The 18,860-nt window shown below is 36.9% G+C and overlaps 1 protein-coding gene across 1 annotated transcript in view; it reads right to left on the minus strand.

The window, feature by feature from the left end:
* Positions 1-18,860, minus strand: part of dmgdh (dimethylglycine dehydrogenase) — a 53,085-nt gene that overhangs the window by 29,736 nt on the left and 4,489 nt on the right. Inside the window, exons 3-8 of the mRNA XM_061966286.1 lie at positions 18,685-18,783; positions 18,461-18,625; positions 14,588-14,792; positions 3,078-3,326; positions 2,804-3,002; positions 2,569-2,738 (exon numbers count right to left, since the gene is read on the minus strand). Coding sequence (XP_061822270.1) covers positions 2,569-2,738; positions 2,804-3,002; positions 3,078-3,326; positions 14,588-14,792; positions 18,461-18,625; positions 18,685-18,783 — 1,087 coding nt within the window. The remainder of the gene's footprint in view (positions 1-2,568; positions 2,739-2,803; positions 3,003-3,077; positions 3,327-14,587; positions 14,793-18,460; positions 18,626-18,684; positions 18,784-18,860) is intronic.

An 18,860-nucleotide genomic window follows, 5' to 3' on the forward strand; every position in this document is an offset into this window, starting at 1 on the left:
GGCTTACTTTTAGTGTGGCTTACTTTTGTGTAAAACTTTCTAGTGTGGCTTACTTTTAGTGTTGCTATTTTTGTCTAAAACTTTCTAGTGTGGCTTACTTTTAGTGTGGCTTACTTTTGTCTAACACTTTCTAGTGTGGCTTACTTTTGTGTAAAACTTTCTAGAGTGACTTACTTTTGTCTAACACTTTCTTGTGTGACTTACTTTTGTCTAACACTTTCTAGTGTGGCTTACTTTTAGTGTGGCTTACTTTTGTCTAACACTTTCTAGTGTGGCTTACTTTTGTCTAACACTTTTTAGTGTGGCTTACTTTTGTGTAAAACTTTCTAGTGTGACTTACTTTTGTCTAACACTTTCTTGTGTGACTTACTTTTGTCTAACACTTTCTAGTGTGGCTTACTTTTGTCTAACACTTTCTTGTGTGGCTTACTTTTAGTGTGGCTTACTTTTGTCTAACACTTTCTAGTGTGGCTTACTTTTGTCTAACACTTTCTAGTGTGGCTTACTTTTGTCTAACACTTTCTAGTGTGGCTTACTTTTGTGTAAAACTTTCTAGTGTGGCTTACTTTTGTCTAACACTTTCTTGTGTGACTTACTTTTGTCTAACACTTTCTAGTGTGGCTTACTTTTGTCTAACACTTTCTTGTGTGGCTTACTTTTAGTGTGGCTTACTTTTGACTAACACTTTCTTGTGTGGCTTACTTTTAGTGTGGCTTACTTTTGTCTAACATTTTCTAGTGTGGCTTACTTTTGTCTAACACTATCTAGTGTGGCTTACTTTTGTGTAAAACTTTCTAGTGTGGCTTACTTTTAGTGTGGCTTACTTTTGTGTAAAACTTTCTAGTGTGGCTTACTTTTAGTGTGGCTTACTTTTGTGTAAAACTTTCTAGTGTGGCTTACTTTTAGTGTGGCTTACTTTTGTGTAAAACTTTCTAGTGTGGCTTACTTTTAGTGTGGCTTACTTTTGTCTAAAACTTTCTAGTGTGGCTTACTTTTAGTGTGGCTTACTTTTGTCTAACACTTTCTAGTGTGGCTTACTTTTGTGTAAAACTTTCTAGAGTGACTTACTTTTGTCTAACACTTTCTTGTGTGACTTACTTTTGTCTAACACTTTCTAGTGTGGCTTACTTTTAGTGTGGCTTACTTTTGTCTAACACTTTCTAGTGTGGCTTACTTTTGTCTAACACTTTCTAGTGTGGCTTACTTTTGTCTAACACTTTCTTGTGTGGCTTACTTTTATTGTGGCTTACTTTTGACTAACACTTTCTTGTGTGGCTTACTTTTAGTGTGGCTTACTTTTGTCGAACATTTTCTAGTGTGGCTTACTTTTGTCTAACACTATCTAGTGTGGCTTACTTTTGTGTAAAACTTTCTAGTGTGGCTTACTTTTAGTGTGGCTTACTTTTGTGTAAAACTTTCTAGTGTGGCTTACTTTTAGTGTGGCTTACTTTTGTGTAAAACTTTCTTGTGTGGTTTACTTTTAGTGTGGCTTATTTTTGTCGAACACTTTCTCGTGTGGCTTATTTTTGTCTAACTCTTTCTCATGTGGCTTACTTTGGTCTAACACTTTCTTGTGTGACTTACTTTTGTCTAACACTTTCTTGTGTGGCTTACATTTAGTGTGGCTTACTTTTGTCTAACTCTCTCTGGTGTGGCTTACTTTTGTCTAACTCTTTCTGGTGTGGCTTACTTTTGTCTAACACTTTCTGGATTTGGCTTACTTTTAGTGTGGCTTACTTTTGTCTAACTCTTTCTGGTGTGGCTTACTTTTGTCTAACTCTTTCTGGTGTGGCTTACTTTTGTCTAACTCTTTCTGGTGTGGCTTACTTTTGTCTAACACTTTCTGGTGTGGCTTACTATTAGTGTGGCTTACTTTTGTCTAACTCTTTCTGGTGTGGCTTACTTTTGTCTGACACTTTCTGGTGTGGCTTACTTTTGTCTAACACTTTGTAGTGTGGCTTAGTTTTAGTGTGGCTTACTTTTGTCTAACACTTTCTGGTGTGGCTTACTTTTGTCTAACTCTTTCTGGTGTGGCTTACTTTTGTCTAACACTTTCTGGTGTCGCTTACTTTTAGTGTGGCTTACTTTTGACTAACACTTTCTCGTGTGGCTTACGTTTAGTGTGGCTTACTTTTGTCTAACACTTTCTTGTGTGGCTTACTTTTGTCTTAACTCTTTCTCGTGTGGCTTACTTTTAGTGTGGCTTACTTTTGTCTAACACTTTCTAGTGTGGCTTACTTTTGTGTAAAACTTTCTAGTGTGGCTTACTTTTGTGTAAAACTTTCTAGTGTGGCTTACTTTTGACTAATACTTTCTCGTGTGGCTTACTTTTAGTGTGGCTTACTTTTGTGTAAAACTTTCTAGTGTGGCTTACTTTTGTCTAACACTTTCTAGTGTGGCTTACTTTTGTCTAACACTTTCTAGTGTGGCTTACTTTTGTCTAACACTTTCTAGTGTGGCTTACTTTTGTCTAACCCTTTCTGGTGGTCTTGGTGTGACTGTCTGGGGCGGACTAGTGTTGGGCAGGCTCCAACCTCGGAGCTGGAGGTCAACATCAGTTGTTCTTACCCACGTTGTTGAAGCCGTAGGATTCTCTGGCCTTGGCGCACATGAAGGGCACGTCGGCCCACTTGCCGTAGCGGTTGGGGTCACACTCGATGAGGTCGTAGGGAGGCTCGCCGCTGGTGATCCAGTCACTCAGGAACTTGCCGATCCCGCCGGCGTGGATGACTCCGTACCTGAGCAACACGTGAAAGCCATGCGGACGGACTGGGGCGTTTGACATTGAGAGAAGAACCTGTACCCGAATCCGATGGCGGTCCAGTAGTTGCGGACCCCCTGATGGGGTCCCACCATGGGCAGCAGGTCCGGGGTGTAGGTGATGGGGCCGGACACGATGTTGATGATGTCGGCCTTCTTAAGCACGGGGACCATCTCCATGGCCATCTCCACGTGCTCCATGATCCGGTCCAGGTCCGACTCAAACAGCTCCTTGCCAAAACCTGCAGACCCAAGTTGGATTTAAGGTTTCAATAGTTGCCAGTTGTGAACCGATCGACCGAGCTGGGGAAACCCACCGGGGGGTACTCCGTCCCTGACCCAAGAGTCCTGCAGGACCATCTTCTCCATTTGCTCGTAGGGTCCGAACAGGAGGCCGTCCCTTTCCTGGCGGAGGTAGTAGGAACCCTCCAGGTCTCGGATGACTGGCAGCTCCTTCTTCAGAGCCTTCACCTCCGGCACTGTCGCCGTCACCACGTACTGGTGGTGCACCGGGATGGTAGGGTGCTCGAATCCGATCATTTTGCCCACCTCCCGCGCCCAAAAACCTGGAAAACAACAATTGTAGTACAAAACCCAAAACCAGGGATTTGTAAATAAAAACAAAATACAATGATTTGCTAATCCTTTTCAACCCCTAAAGGGACAAGCGGTAGAAAATGAATGGATAGAATAATAGGAGACCAGTCGCTCCCAGTCTGTGGAACACTCTCCCTGACCACCTGAGGGCACCACAGACTGTGGATGTTTTTAAAAAATGCTTAAAAACCCTTCTTTTTAAAAAAGCCTTTTTTTTTTTTTTAGATATATGCATATTAGTTTTAGCTATTTGGCTGTTCTAGTTTATATTTTTATTCATTTTTTATTATCTTTTTATTTTATTTTATTTTTAATACACTGTAGCACTTTGAGGTTGTTTACTCAATGTAACGTGCTTTTTTACAAATAAAATCTATTATTATTATTATTATTATAGGCGTGTAGGACACTTCGCCACTTGACTCCCATAAAAGACATATTTATCTGGTACATTACTCATCAATACCTAATAAATATGAGCCTATTGCACCCACAATTTAGTAAACATATAGGCTTCACTACACATCTAAAAAAAAAAAGGTTTAAAACTAACTGTAAAACTTGTTTTAAATATTTTTTCTTCGCCACTTGACTCCCTTAAAAGACATATTTATCTGGTATATTACTCATCAATACCTAATACATATGAGCCTATTGCACCCACAACATAGTAAACATATAGGCTTCGCTACACATCTTAAAAAAAAAAAAAGGTTTAAAACTAACTGTAAAACTTGTTTTAAATTATTTTTTTTCGCCACTTGACTCCCTTAAAAGACATATTTATCTGGTATATTACTCATCAATGCCTAATAAATATGAGCCTATTGCACCCACAATTTAGTAAACATATAGGCTTCGCTACACATCTTTAAAAAAAAAGGTTTAAAACTAACTGTAAAACTTGTTTTAAATATTTTTTCTTCGCCACTTGACTCCCTTAAAAGACATATTTATCTGGTATATTACTCATCAATACCTAATAAATATGAGCCTATTGCACCCACAATTTAGTAAACATATAGGCTTCGCTACACATCTTAAAAAAAAAAAGGTTTAAAACTAACTGTAAAACTTGTTTTAAATATTTTTTCTTCGCCACTTGACTCCCTTGAAAGACATATTTATCTGGTACATTACTCATCAATACCTAATCAATATGAGCCTATTGCACCCACAACGTAGTAAACATATAGGCTTCGCTACACATCTAAAAAAAAAAGGTTTAAAACTAACTGTAAAACTTGTTTTAAATATTTTTTCTTCGCCACTTGACTCCCTTAAAAGACATATTTATCTGGTATATTACTCATCAATACCTAATAAATATGAGCCTATTGCACCCACAATTTAGTAAACATATAGGCTTCGCTACACATCTTAAAAAAAAAAGGTTTAAAACTAACTGTAAAACTTGTTTTAAATATTTTTTCTTCGCCACTTGACTCCCTTGAAAGACATATTTATCTGGTACATTACTCATCAATACCTAATAAATATGAGCCTATTGCACCCACAACGTATTAAACATATAGGCTTCGCTACACATCTTTAAAAAAAAAAAAAGGTTTAAAACTAACTGTAAAACTTGTTTTAAATATTTTTTCTTCGCCACTTGACTCCCTTAAAAGACATATTTATCTGGTATATTACTCATCAATACCTAATAAATATGAGCCTATTGCACCCACAACGTAGTAAACATATAGGCTTCGCTACACATCTAAAAAAAAAAAGGTTTAAAACTAACTGTAAAACTTGTTTTAAATATTTTTTCTTCGCCACTTGACTCCCTTAAAAGACATATTTATCTGGTATATTACTCATCAATGCCTAATAAATATGAGCCTATTGCACCCACAATTTAGTAAACATATAGGCTTCGCTACACATCTTAAAAAAAAAAAAAAAAAGGTTTAAAACTAACCGTAAAACTTGTTTTAAATATGTTTTCTTCACACTGTGTCGGCCCTGCGATGAGGTGGCGACTTGTCCCGGGTGCACCCCGCCTTCCGCCCGAATGCCACTGAGATAGGCTCCAGCACCCCCCTACCGCGACCCCGAAAGGGACAAGCGGTAGAAAATGGATGGATAGGCGTGTAAGACACTTTTCGCCACTTGACTCCCATAAAAGACATATTTATCTGGTACATTACTCATCAATACCTAATAAATATGAGCCTATTGCACCCACAACGTAGTAAACATATAGGCTTCGCTACACATCTTTAAAAAAAAAAAGGTTTAAAACTAACTGTAAAACTTGTTTTAAATATGTTTTCTTCACACTGTGTTGGCCCTGCGATGAGGTGGAAACTTGTCTAGGGTGCACCCCGCCTTCCGCCCGAATGCAGCTGAGGCTCCAGCACCCCCCACCCCCCACCCCACCCACACACCCCTCCCGTGACCCGGAAAGGGACAAGCAGTAGAAAATGGATGGATAGGCGTGTAGGACACTTTTCGCCACTTGACTCCCATAAAAGACATATTTATCTGGTATATTACTCATCAATACCTAATAAATATGAGCCTATTGCACCCACAACGTAGTAAACATATAGGCTTCGCTACACATCTTTAAAAAAAAAGGTTTAAAACTAACTGTAAAACTTGTTTTAAATATTTTTTCTTCGCCACTTGACTCCCTTAAAAGACATATTTATCTGGTATATTACTCATCAATACCTAATAAATATGAGCCTATTGCACCCACAACATAGTAAACATATAGGCTTCGCTACACATCTTTAAAAAAAAGGTTTAAAACTAACTGTAAAACTTGTTTTAAATATTTTTTCTTCGCCACTTGACTCCCTTAAAAGACATATTTATCTGGTATATTACTCATCAATACCTAATAAATATGAGCCTATTGCACCCACAATTTCGTAAACATATAGGCTTCGCTACACATCTTAAAAAAAAAGAGGTTTAAAACTAACTGTAAAACTTGTTTTAAATATTTTTTTTCGCCACTTGACTCCCTTAAAAGACATATTTATCTGGTATATTACTCATCAATACCTAATAAATATGAGCCTATTGCACCCACAATTTAGTAAACATATAGGCTTCGCTACACATCTTTTAAAAAAAAGGTTTAAAACTAACTGTAAAACTTGTTTTAAATATTTTTTCTTCACCACTTGACTCCCTTAAAAGACATATTTATCTGGTATATTACTCATCAATACCTAAGAAATATGAGCCGATTGCACCCACAACGTAGTAAACATATAGGCTTCGCTACACATCTTAAAAAAAAAGGTTTAAAACTAACTGTAAAACTTGTTTTAAATATTTTTTCTTCGCCACTTGACTCCCATAAAAGACATATTTATCTGGTATATTACTCATCAATACCTAATAAATATCAGCCTATTGCACCCACAACGTAGTAAACATATAGGCTTCGCTACACATCTTAAAAAAAAAAAGGTTTAAAACTAACTGTAAAACTTGTTTTAAATATTTTTTCTTCACCACTTGACTCCCTTAAAAGACATATTTATCTGGTACATTGCTCATCAATACCTAATAAATATGAGCCTATTGCACCCACAATTTAGTAAACATACAGGCTTCGCTACACATCTTTAAAAAAAAAAGGTTTAAAACTAACTGTAAAACTTGTTTTAAATATTTTTTCTTCGCCACTTGACTCCCTTGAAAGACATATTCATCTGGTATATTACTCATCAATACCTAATAAATATGAGCCTATTGCACCCACAACGTAGTAAACATATAGGCTTCGCTACACATCTTAAAAAAAAAAGGTTTAAAACTAACTGTAAAAATTGTTTTAAATATTTTTTCTTCGCCACTTGACTCCCTTAAAAGACATATTTATCTGGTACATTGCTCATCAATACCTAATAAATATGAGCCTATTGCACCCACAATTTAGTAAACATATAGGCTTCGCTACACATCTTAAAAAAAAAAGAAAAAAGGTTTAAAACTAACTGTAAAACTTGTTTTAAATATGTTTTCTTCACACTGTGTTGGCCCTGCCATGAGGTGGCGACTTGTCCAAGCTGCACCCCGCCTTCTGCCCAAATGCAGCTGAGATAGGCTCCAGCGCTCCCCCGCGACCCCCCCCCCCCCAACCCCCCCAACCCCGAAAGGACAAGCGGTAGAAAATGAATAGGCGTGTAGGACACTTTTCGCCACTTGACTCCCATAAAAGACATATTTATCTGGTACATTACTCATCAATACCTAATAAATATGAGCCTATTGCACCCACAATGTAGTAAACATATAGGCTTCGCTACACATCTTTAAAAAAAAAAAGGTTTAAAACTAACTGTAAAACTTGTTTTAAATATGTTTTCTTCACACTGTGTTGGCCCTGCGATGAGGTGGAAACTTGTCTAGGGTGCACCCCGCCTTCCGCCCGAATGCAGCTGAGGCTCCAGCACCCCCCACCCCCCACCCCACCCACACACCCCTCCCGTGACCCGGAAAGGGACAAGCAGTAGAAAATGGATGGATAGGCGTGTAGGACACTTTTCGCCACTTGACTCCCATAAAAGACATATTTATCTGGTATATTACTCATCAATACCTAATAAATATGAGCCTATTGCACCCACAACGTAGTAAACATATAGGCTTCGCTACACGTCTTTAAAAAAAAGGTTTAAAATTAACTGTAAAACTTGTTTTAAATATTTTTTCTTCGCCACTTGACTCCCTTAAAAGACATATTTATCTGGTATATTACTCATCAATACCTAATAAATATGAGCCTATTGCACCCACAATTTAGTAAACATATAGGCTTCGCTACACATCTTTAAAAAAAAAGGTTTAAAACTAACTGTAAAACTTGTTTTAAATATTTTTTCTTCGCCACTTGACTCCCTTAAAAGACATATTTATCTGGTATATTACTCATCAATACCTAATAAATATAAATAAATAAATAAATATTAGCCTATTGCACCCACAATTTAGTAAACATACAGGCTTCGCTACACATCTTTAAAAAAAAAAAGGTTTAAAACTAACTGTAAAACTTGTTTTAAATATTTTTTCTTCGCCACTTGACTCCCTTAAAACACATATTTATCTGATATATTACTCATCAATACCTAATAAATATGAGCCTATTGCACCCACAACTTAGGAAACATATAGGCTTTGCTACACATCTTAAAAAAAAAAAAAAGGTTTAAAACTAACCGTAAAACTTGTTTTAAATATGTTTTCTTCACACTGTGTTGGCCCTGCGATGAGGTGGCGACTTGTCCAGGGTGCACCCCGCCTTCCACCCGAATAGGCTCCAGCGCATTTATGGGTGTTGTTGATAAATGGCTTTCGCTTGGCATAGTAGAGTTTTAACTTGCACTTACAGATGTAGCGACCAACTGTAGTTACTGAAAGTGGTTTTTGAAGTGTTCCTGAGCCCATTTGCTGATATCCTTTACACACTCATGTCGGTTTTCGATGCAGTACCACCTGAGGGATCGAAGATCCGTAATACCATGGCTTACGTGCAGTGATTTCTCCAGGTTCTCTGAACCTTGTGATGATATTACGGAGCGTAGATGGTGAAATCCCTAAATTCCTTGCAATAGCTGGTTGAGAAATGTTGTTCTTAAACTGACGCGTTTGTTGACAAAGTGGTGACCCTCGCCCCGTCTTTGTTTGTGAACGACTGAGCATTTCATGGAAGCTGCTTTTATACCCAATCATGGCACCCACCTGTTCCCAATTAGCCAGTTCACCTGTGGGATGTTCCAAATAAGTGTTTGATGAGCATTCCCTCAACTTTCTCAGTCTTTTTTGCCACTTGTGCCAGCTTTTTTGAAACATGTTGCAGCCATCAAATTCCAAATGAGCTAATATTTGCGGAAAAATAACAAAGTTTACCAGTCGGAACGTTAAATATCTTGTCTTTGCAGTCTATTCAATTGAATATAAGTTGAAAATGATTAACAAATCATTGTATTCTGTTTTTATTTACCATTTACACCATTTGATGTATGGAAAAAAGTGCAGCCTATGTACAAATGGAAGAACTGTAGGGCGTGTGGTGCAATAAAACCAGGTACAGACAGATAAGTTCCAAAGTGTTTACCAGTCGACCACACAGGACGTCGGTTCACTGGATCAGGAGCCTAATAAAAGTTAGTCTTTATTCCAAATCTTTCTCTATTTTTCACAAAGTTGCATATTTCCTACCATGTTGGAACTGATCTTATGTAAGGTATTGGAACATGAACCTTGACCGTAGGTTCTTCTTCATCAATTAGTAGCAAAAAGGTGGTCAGCTGACCTCCTGTCAGGAATTCCGGTTGGCCGCAAACTCATTTTCATTAAGGGCCACATCGCAGTAATGGCTTCTTTCAGAGGGCCCCTTTTTTTTAAATGAATTTACATTTTGCATGCGGGTAACAACCTGTGATTAATCACGATTAATCGAAATGCATATGCATTTAATTATTAGATTTTTTTTTATTTTTTATGTATAACTTGCTTTAAAATCCTAAATAAAAGGTGTCAAGCAGATATTTAACTATTTGTTGTTATCTCACAAAAATAGTTGTGTAATACAGTATATAATAATATCATTGGCATGATCAAATAATATGAAAGTTTAAAATATGCAATTTTTTTTCTGTCAAAATTGAAAGAGCATTTAGTAAAAAAAAAAAAAAAAAAAAAAAAAAAAGGTATTTTATGCAAACCAATTTTTTGATGTGGAGGGCCAGAACCGGCCCCCCCGGGGCCTTGAGTTTGACACCTGTGGCTTAGTATGTTAGCCTTTTTCCCCTCATACTATACAGTAGGGAAGGGCCTCGTTCCTGGGTGGGTCTCGCATGAGAAGAAGATGGGCGGCGTTGTTAATTTTTGCAATGCAGTCTGCTGAAAATGATGGAAAGCATTTTTTCCCCCATCATGTTTTGTAATGGATGTAATTTTGAATTTTGTATGGCGATCGGACATTTATTTATAATATCAACACATTTTATGTTGGTTGAATGTATTTTTTAAATTTTATTTGTTACCATTACTAGGGAAGGTTGTTTGCATTGGGTCATATAAATAAATGCTGCGCATTCTGAGCATTGTAAAAGATTATTGACCGTGAAAAACTATTGTCCACCACAAATACAATATGAATAATGTTGGACTTGCAAAATAAACGCGATCACCACCGTAGGAAAGATTCCTTATTCTAAACTTATGACCAGGGAAGGTTGCTTGTATTAGGTCATATACATAAATGCTGAGCATTGTAAAAGATTATTGACCATGAAAAACTGTTATCCACATAAATAATTTTGGACTTGCACAATAAACGCGATCTCCCCTGCAGGCAAGATTCCTAATTCTAAACTCATGACTAGGGAAGGTTGTTTGCATTGGGTCATATACATAAATGCTGCATATTGTAAAAGATGATTGACCATGAAAAACTATCATCCACATAAATAATGTTGGACTTGCAAAATAAATGTGATTTCCCCTGCAGGCAAGATTCTTTATTCTAAACTCATGACTAGGGAAGGTTGTTTGCATTGGGTCATATACATAAATGCTGCACATTGTAAAAGATGATTGACCATGAAAAACTATCGTCCACATAAATAATGTTGGACTTGCAAAATAAACGCGATCTCGCCTGCAGGTAAGATTCTTTATTCTAAACTCATGACTAGGGAAGGTTGTTTGCATTGGGTCATATACATAAATGCTGCACATTGTAAAAGATGATTGACCATGAAAAACTATTGTCCACTTAAATAATGTTGTACTTGCAAAATAAATGTGATCTCCCCTGCAAGCAAGATTCCTTATTCTAGACTCATGTCTAGGGAAGGTTGTTTGCATTGGGTCATATAAATAAATGCTGAGCATTGTAAAAGATTATTGACCATGAAAAACTATCGTCCACCAAAATACAACATAAATAATGTTGGACTCGCAAAATAAACGCGATCTCGCCTGCAGGTAAGATTCTTTATTCTACACTCATGACTAGGGAAGGTTGTTTGCATTGGGTCATATAAATAAATGCTGAGCATTGTAAAAGATTATTGACCATGAAAAACTGTTATTGTCCACCACAAATACAACATAAATAATGTTGGACTCGCAAAATAAACGCGATCTTGCCTGCAGGTAAGATACTTTATTCTAAACTCATGACTAGGGAAGGTTGTTTGCATTGGGTCATATAAATAAATGCTGAACATTCTGAGCATTGTAAACAATTATTGACCATAAAAAACTATTGTCCACCACAAATACAACATACATAATGTTGGACTAGCAAAATAAATGTGATCTCCCCTGCAGGCAAGGTTCCTTATTCTAACTCATGACCAGGGAAGGTTGTTTGTATTGGGTCATATAAATAAATGCTGCACATTCTGAGCATTGTATAAGATTATTTTGACCATGAAAAACTATTGTCCACATAAATAATTTTGGACTTGCAAAATAAATGTGATCTCCCCTGCAGGCAAGATTCCTTATTCTAAACTCATGACTAGGGAAGGTTGTTTGCATTGGGTCATATAAATAAATGCTGTGCATTCTGAGCATTGTAAACAATTATTGACCATAAAAAACTATTGTCCACCACAAATACAACATACATAATGTTGGACTTGCAAAATAAATGTGATCTCCCCTGCAGGCAAGGTTCCTTATTCTAAACTCATGACCAGGGAAGGTTGTTTGTATTGGGTCATATAAATAAATGCTGCACATTCTGAGCATTGTATAAGATTATTGACCATGAAAAACTATTGTCCACATAAATAATGTTGGACTTGCAAAATAAATGTGATCTCCCCTGCAGGCAAGGTTCCTTATTCTAAACTCATGACTAGGGAAGGTGGTTTGCATTGGGTCATATACATAAATGCTGCACATTGTAAAAGATGATTGACCATGAAAAACTATCGTCCACATAAATAATGTTGGACTTGCAAAATAAATGTGATCTCCCCTGCAGGCAAGATTCTTTATTCTAAACTCATGACTAGGGAAGGTTGTTTGCATTGGGTCATATACATAAATTCTGAGTATTGTAAAAGATTATTGACCATGAAAAACTATTGTCCACATAAATAATGTTGGACTTGCAAAATAAATGTGATCTCCCCTGCAGGCAAGGTTCCTTATTCTAAACTCATGACTAGGGAAGGTGGTTTGCATTGGGTCATATACATAAATGCTGCACATTGTAAAAGATGATTGACCATGAAAAACTATCGTCCACATAAATAATGTTGGACTTGCAAAATAAATGTGATCTCCCCTGCAGGCAAGATTCTTTATTCTAAACTCATGACTAGGGAAGGTTGTTTGCATTGGGTCATATACATAAATTCTGAGTATTGTAAAAGATTATTGACCATGAAAAACTATTGTCCACATAAATAATGTTGGACTTGCAAAATAAATGTGATCTCCCCTGCAGGCAAGGTTCCTTATTCTAAACTCATGACTAGGGAAGGTGGTTTGCATTGGGTCATATACATAAATGCTGCACATTGTAAAAGATGATTGACCATGAAAAACTATCGTCCACATAAATAATGTTGGACTTGCAAAATAAATGTGATCTCCCCTGCAGGCAAGATTCTTTATTCTAAACTAATGACTAGGGAAGGTTGTTTGCATTGGGTCATATAAATAAATGCTGAGCATTGTAAAAGATTATTGACCATGAAAAACTATCATCCACCACAAATACAACATAAATAATGTTGGACTCGCAAAATAAACTCTCGCCTGCAGGTGAGATTCTGTATTCTAAACTCATGACTAGGGAAGGTTGTTTGCATTGGGTCATATAAATAAATGCTGGGCATTCAGAGCATTGTAAAAGATTATTGACCATGAAAAACTATCATCCACATAAATAATGTTGGACTTGCAAAATAAATGTGATCTCCCCTGCAGGCAAGATTCTTTATTCTAAACTCATGACTAGGGAAGGTTGTTTGCATTGGGTCATATACATAAATGCTGAGAATTGTAAAAGATTATTGACCATGAAAAACTATCGTCCACCCCAAATACAACATAAATAATGCTGGACTCGCAAAATAAACGCGATCTCCCCTGCAGGCAAGGTTCCTTATTCTAAACTCATGACTAGGGAAAGTTGTTTGCATTGGGTCATACAAATAAATGCTGCGCATTCTGAGCATTGTATAAGATTATTGACCATGAAAAACTATTGTCCACATAAATAATGTTGGACTTGCAAAATAAATGTGATCTCCCCTGCAAGCAAGATTCCTTATTCTAGACTCATGTCTAGGGAAGGTTGTTTGCATTGGGACATATAAATACATGCTGCGCATTCTGAGCACTGTATAAGATTATTGACCGTGAAAAACTATTGTCCACATAAATAATAATGTACTTGCAAAATAAATGTGATCTCCCCTGCAGGCAATATTCTTTATTCTAAACTCATGACTAGGGAAGGTTGTTTGCATTGGATCATATACACATAAATGCTGTGAATTGTAAAAGATTATTGACCATGAAAAACTATCGTCCACATAAATAATGTTGGACTTGCAAAATAAATGTGATCTCCCCTGCAGGCAAGATTCCTTATTCTAAACTCATGACTAGGGAAGGTTGTTTGCATTGGGCCAATTTTAAAAAGTGGGTGGAACGCAGGTGGCCCGCATGCCTTAGTTTGGATACCCTTGGTTTATTAGATAGAATGAAACACAAAAAAGTGTATAAAGTCCCCTTGTTTTTCCACCCCAGCTAGATTCAGAACGCTAATAAATGCAGGAATTTAGCATCGGAGCAAAAAAACAAAAAGTGCAAAGATTCTACTTTTGTGGCTTCTTTGGAGCCTGCAAACAAAGTAGGGTAAAAAACAAAAAAAAAGCTGAGAAAAAGTGCAAAACCAGCAAAGCTGCGGTCCATTTCAAGCAAACATTTGTTTCTGAAAACAACTCCAGAGCTAACAAAAAGCGGTTTGAGGCGGTTTGAGTGAATTGTGGGCTGAGTGGTCTGTGGTAGCAAAGGTCAAAGACTTAGATAAGTGACTGGAAGTTTGAGTGAATTGTGGGCTGAGTGGTCTGTGGTAGCAAAGGTCAAAGACTTAGATAAGTGACTGGAAGTTTGAGTGAATTGTGGGCTGAGTGGTCTGTGGTAGCAAAGGTCAAAGACTTAGATAAGTGACTGGAAGCGTGTCAGAACTACAAGTGGCAGGAAAGCAAAGTCAAACCTGTGGCGTTGACGATGCGATCGGCCCGGATGGTTCCGTGCGGCGTCTGGACGTCCCACTTGCCGTCGGCGGTGGGCTGGAGGCCCGTGACGGGCGCTGGGTTGTAGATCTGGGCGCCGTACATGCGAGCCCCCGCAGCCAGGGCCATGGTCAGGGAGTAAGGGTCGATGTGGCCGTCTCCCGCAGTGTACAGGCCCGCCAAGACCTGGAAGACCACAACGTTCACCGTCCGATTAGTTACAGACCATAGACCAGACCGTAGACAAGACCATGGACCAGACCATAGAGCAGACCATAGACCAGATCATGGACCAGACCATAGACCAGACCATAGACCAGACAATGGACCAGAGCTGGTCAATGATCTTCTATGTGTTGGTAGACCTCACTCCCCCGACACTGTAAGAGCCTACACTGGTTTTACCTCGAAGCCTAGCATATTACTTACTAGTAGTATGTATTACTAGTAATTTGTTATGTATTACTAGTAGATTATGTATTACGAGTAGATTCCTTATTCTGAACTCATGACTAGGGAAGGTTGTTTGCATTGGGCCAATTTTAAAAAGATACCAATCTACTAGTAACTAGTAGATTGGTATGTATTACCAGTAGATTATGTATTACTAGTAGATTGGTATGTATTACTAATAGATTATGTAATACTAGTAGATTGTTATGTATTACTAGTAGATTATATATTAATAGTAGATTATTATGTATTACTAGTAGATTATGTATTACTAGTAGATTGGTATGTATTACCAGTAGATTCTGTAATACTAGTAGATTGTTATGTATTACTAGTAGATTATGTATTACTGGTAGATTTGTATGTATTACTAGTAGATTATGTAATACTAGTAGATTGTTATGTATTACTAGTAGATTATGTAATACTAGTAGATTGTTATGTATTACTAGTAGATTATGTATTACTAGTACATTGTTATGTATTATTAGATTATGTATTACTAGTAGATTGTTATGTATTACTAGTAGATTATGTAATACTAGTAGAATGTTATGTATTACTAGTAGATTATGTATTACGAGTAGATTCCTTATTCTGAACTCATGATTAGGGAAGGTTGTTTGCATTGGGCCAATTTTAAAAAGATACCAATCTACTAGTAACTAGTAGATTGTTATGTATTACCAGTAGATTATGTATTACTAGTAGATTGGTATGTATTACTAGTAGATTATGTAATACTAGTAGATTGTTATGTATTACTAGTAGATTATATATTAATAGTAGATTATTATGTATTACTAGTAGATTATGTATTACTAGTAGATTGGTATGTATTACTAGTAGATTCTGTAATACTAGTAGATTGTTATGTATTACTAGTAGATTATGTATTACTGGTAGATTGGTATGTATTACTAGTAGATTATGTAATACTAGTAGATTGTTATGTATTACTAGTAGATTATGTAATACTAGTAGATTGTTATGTATTACTAGTAGATTATGTATTACTAGTACATTGTTATGTATTATTAGATTATGTATTACTAGTAGATTGTTATGTATTACTAGTAGATTATGTAATACTAGTAGAATGTTATGTATTACTAGTAGATTATGTATTACTTGTAGATTGTTATGTATTACTAGTGGATTATGTAATACTACTAGATTTTTATGTATTACTAGTAGATTATATATTACTAGTAGATTGTTATGTATCACTAGTAGATTATGTAATACTAGTAGATTGTTATGTATTACTAATAGATTATGTAATACTAGCAGATTGATATGTATTACTAGTATATTGTTATGTATTACTAGTAGATTATTATGTATTACTAGTAGATTATGTACTACTAGTAGATTATGTAATACTAGTAGAATGTTATGTATTACTAGTAGATTATATATTACTAGTAGATTATGTAATACTAGAAGATTGTTATGTATTACTAGTAGATTGTTATGTATTACTAGTACATTGTTATGTAGTACTAGTAGATTGTTATATTTTACTAGTAGAATGTTATGTAATACTAGTACATTGTTATGTATTATTAGTAGATTGTTATGTATTACTAGTAGATTGTTATGTAATACTAGTAGAATGGTATGTATTACTCGTTGATGTTTATGTATTACTAGTAGATTGTAATGTAATACTAATAGATTGTTATGTACTACTAGGAGATTATGTATTACTAGTAGAATGTTATGTATTACTACTAGATTGTTGTGTATTACTAGTAGATTGTTACGTATTACTAGTAGATTGTTACGTATTACTAGTAGATTGTTGTGTATTACTAGTAGATTGTTACGTATTACTAGTAGATTGTTGTGTATTACCAGTAGATTGTTATGTATTACTACTGGATTGTTAACTATTACTACTCCATCCAACACGTACTGTGATACTACATGTACTGTGATTGTACACGTACTGTGATACTACATGTACTGTGATTGTACACGTACTGTGATACTACACGTACTGTGATACTACACGCACTGTGATACTACACGTACTGTGATACTACACGTACTGTGATACTACACGCACTGTGATACTACAGGTACTGTGATACTACACGTACTGTGATACTACACGTACTGTGATACTACATGTACTGTGATACTACATGTACTGTGATACTACACGTACTGTGATACTACACGTACTGTGATACTACACGCACTGTGATACTACATGTACTGTGATACTACACGTACTGTGATACTACACGTACTGTGATACTACATGTACTGTGATACTACATGTACTGTGATACTACACGTACTGTGATACTACACGTACTGTGATACTACATGTACTGTGATACTACATGTACTGTGATACTACACGTACTGTGATACTACATGTACTGTGATACTACATGTACTGTGATACTATACGTACTGTGATACTACACGTACTGTGATACTACACGTACTGTGATACTACATGTACTGTGATACTACACGCACTGTGATACTACACGTACTGTGATACTACACGTACTGTGATACTACACGTACTGTGATACTACATGTATTGTGATACTACACGTACTGTGATACTACACGTACTGTGATACTACATGTACTGTGATACTATACGTACTGTGATACTACACGTACTGTGATACTACACGTACTGTGATACTACACGTACTGTGATACTACATGTACTGTGATACTACACGTACTGTGATACTACATGTACTGTGATACTACATGTACTGTGATACTACACGTACTGTGATACTACATGTACTGTGATACTACACGTACTGTGATACTACATGTACTGTGATACTACATGTACTGTGATACTACACGTACTGTGATACTACATGTACTGTGATACTGCACGTACTGTGATACTACACGTACTGTGATACTACACGTACTGTGATACTACATGTACTGTGATACTACACGCACTGTGATACTACACGTACTGTGATACTACAGGTACTGTGATACTACACGTACTGTGATACTACATGTACTGTGATACTACATGTACTGTGATACTACATGTACTGTGATACTACATGTACTGTGATACTACACGTACTATGATACTACACGTACTGTGATACTACACGCACTGTGATACTACACGTACTGTGATACTACACGTACTGTGATACTACACGTACTTTGATAATACATGTACTGTGATACTACACGTACTGTGATACTACACGTACTGTGATACTACACGTACTTTGATAATACATGTACTGTGATACTACATGTACTGTGATACTACACGTACTGTGATACTACACGTACTGTGATACTACACGTACTGTGATACTACAGGTACTGTGATACTACACGTACTGTGATACTACATGTAGATGTTAGTCCGTGGTCACCTTGTCCATGTTGAGCAGAGGGAAGAGTTGGTGGACTTCCTCAGGTCCGATCATGGACTGGGAGGTCACATGCCAGTGTGTGCGGGTCATCTGGTATCTCATCTCGTCCACCCGGGCCGACGTGGAGGCGATGCGGACGCTGCCCGGCTGGTGGAAGCCCACCGCCTGCGTGCGCCACACTTGTCCTTCAGGTTTTGCACACACACCCCCCTACAGGACCTCACCTGTCCAGTCTCGGCCTCCAAGCGCTCGTAGAGTTTGATGCTGTCGTAGTGGACTTTCTTCAGGTTGATGCCCGGGTGGTAGTACGTGGTCAGGCCGGCCTGGGGCACAGATACGGTTTCAGTAACTGAAGACCCCCCTGCTAGGATCCGTCTAATAATAGCCTCGCAGTCCAGGC

Source organism: Nerophis lumbriciformis, linkage group LG11 (genome assembly GCF_033978685.3).
Source record: "Nerophis lumbriciformis linkage group LG11, RoL_Nlum_v2.1, whole genome shotgun sequence".
Classification (NCBI taxonomy): Eukaryota; Metazoa; Chordata; class Actinopteri; order Syngnathiformes; family Syngnathidae; genus Nerophis; species Nerophis lumbriciformis.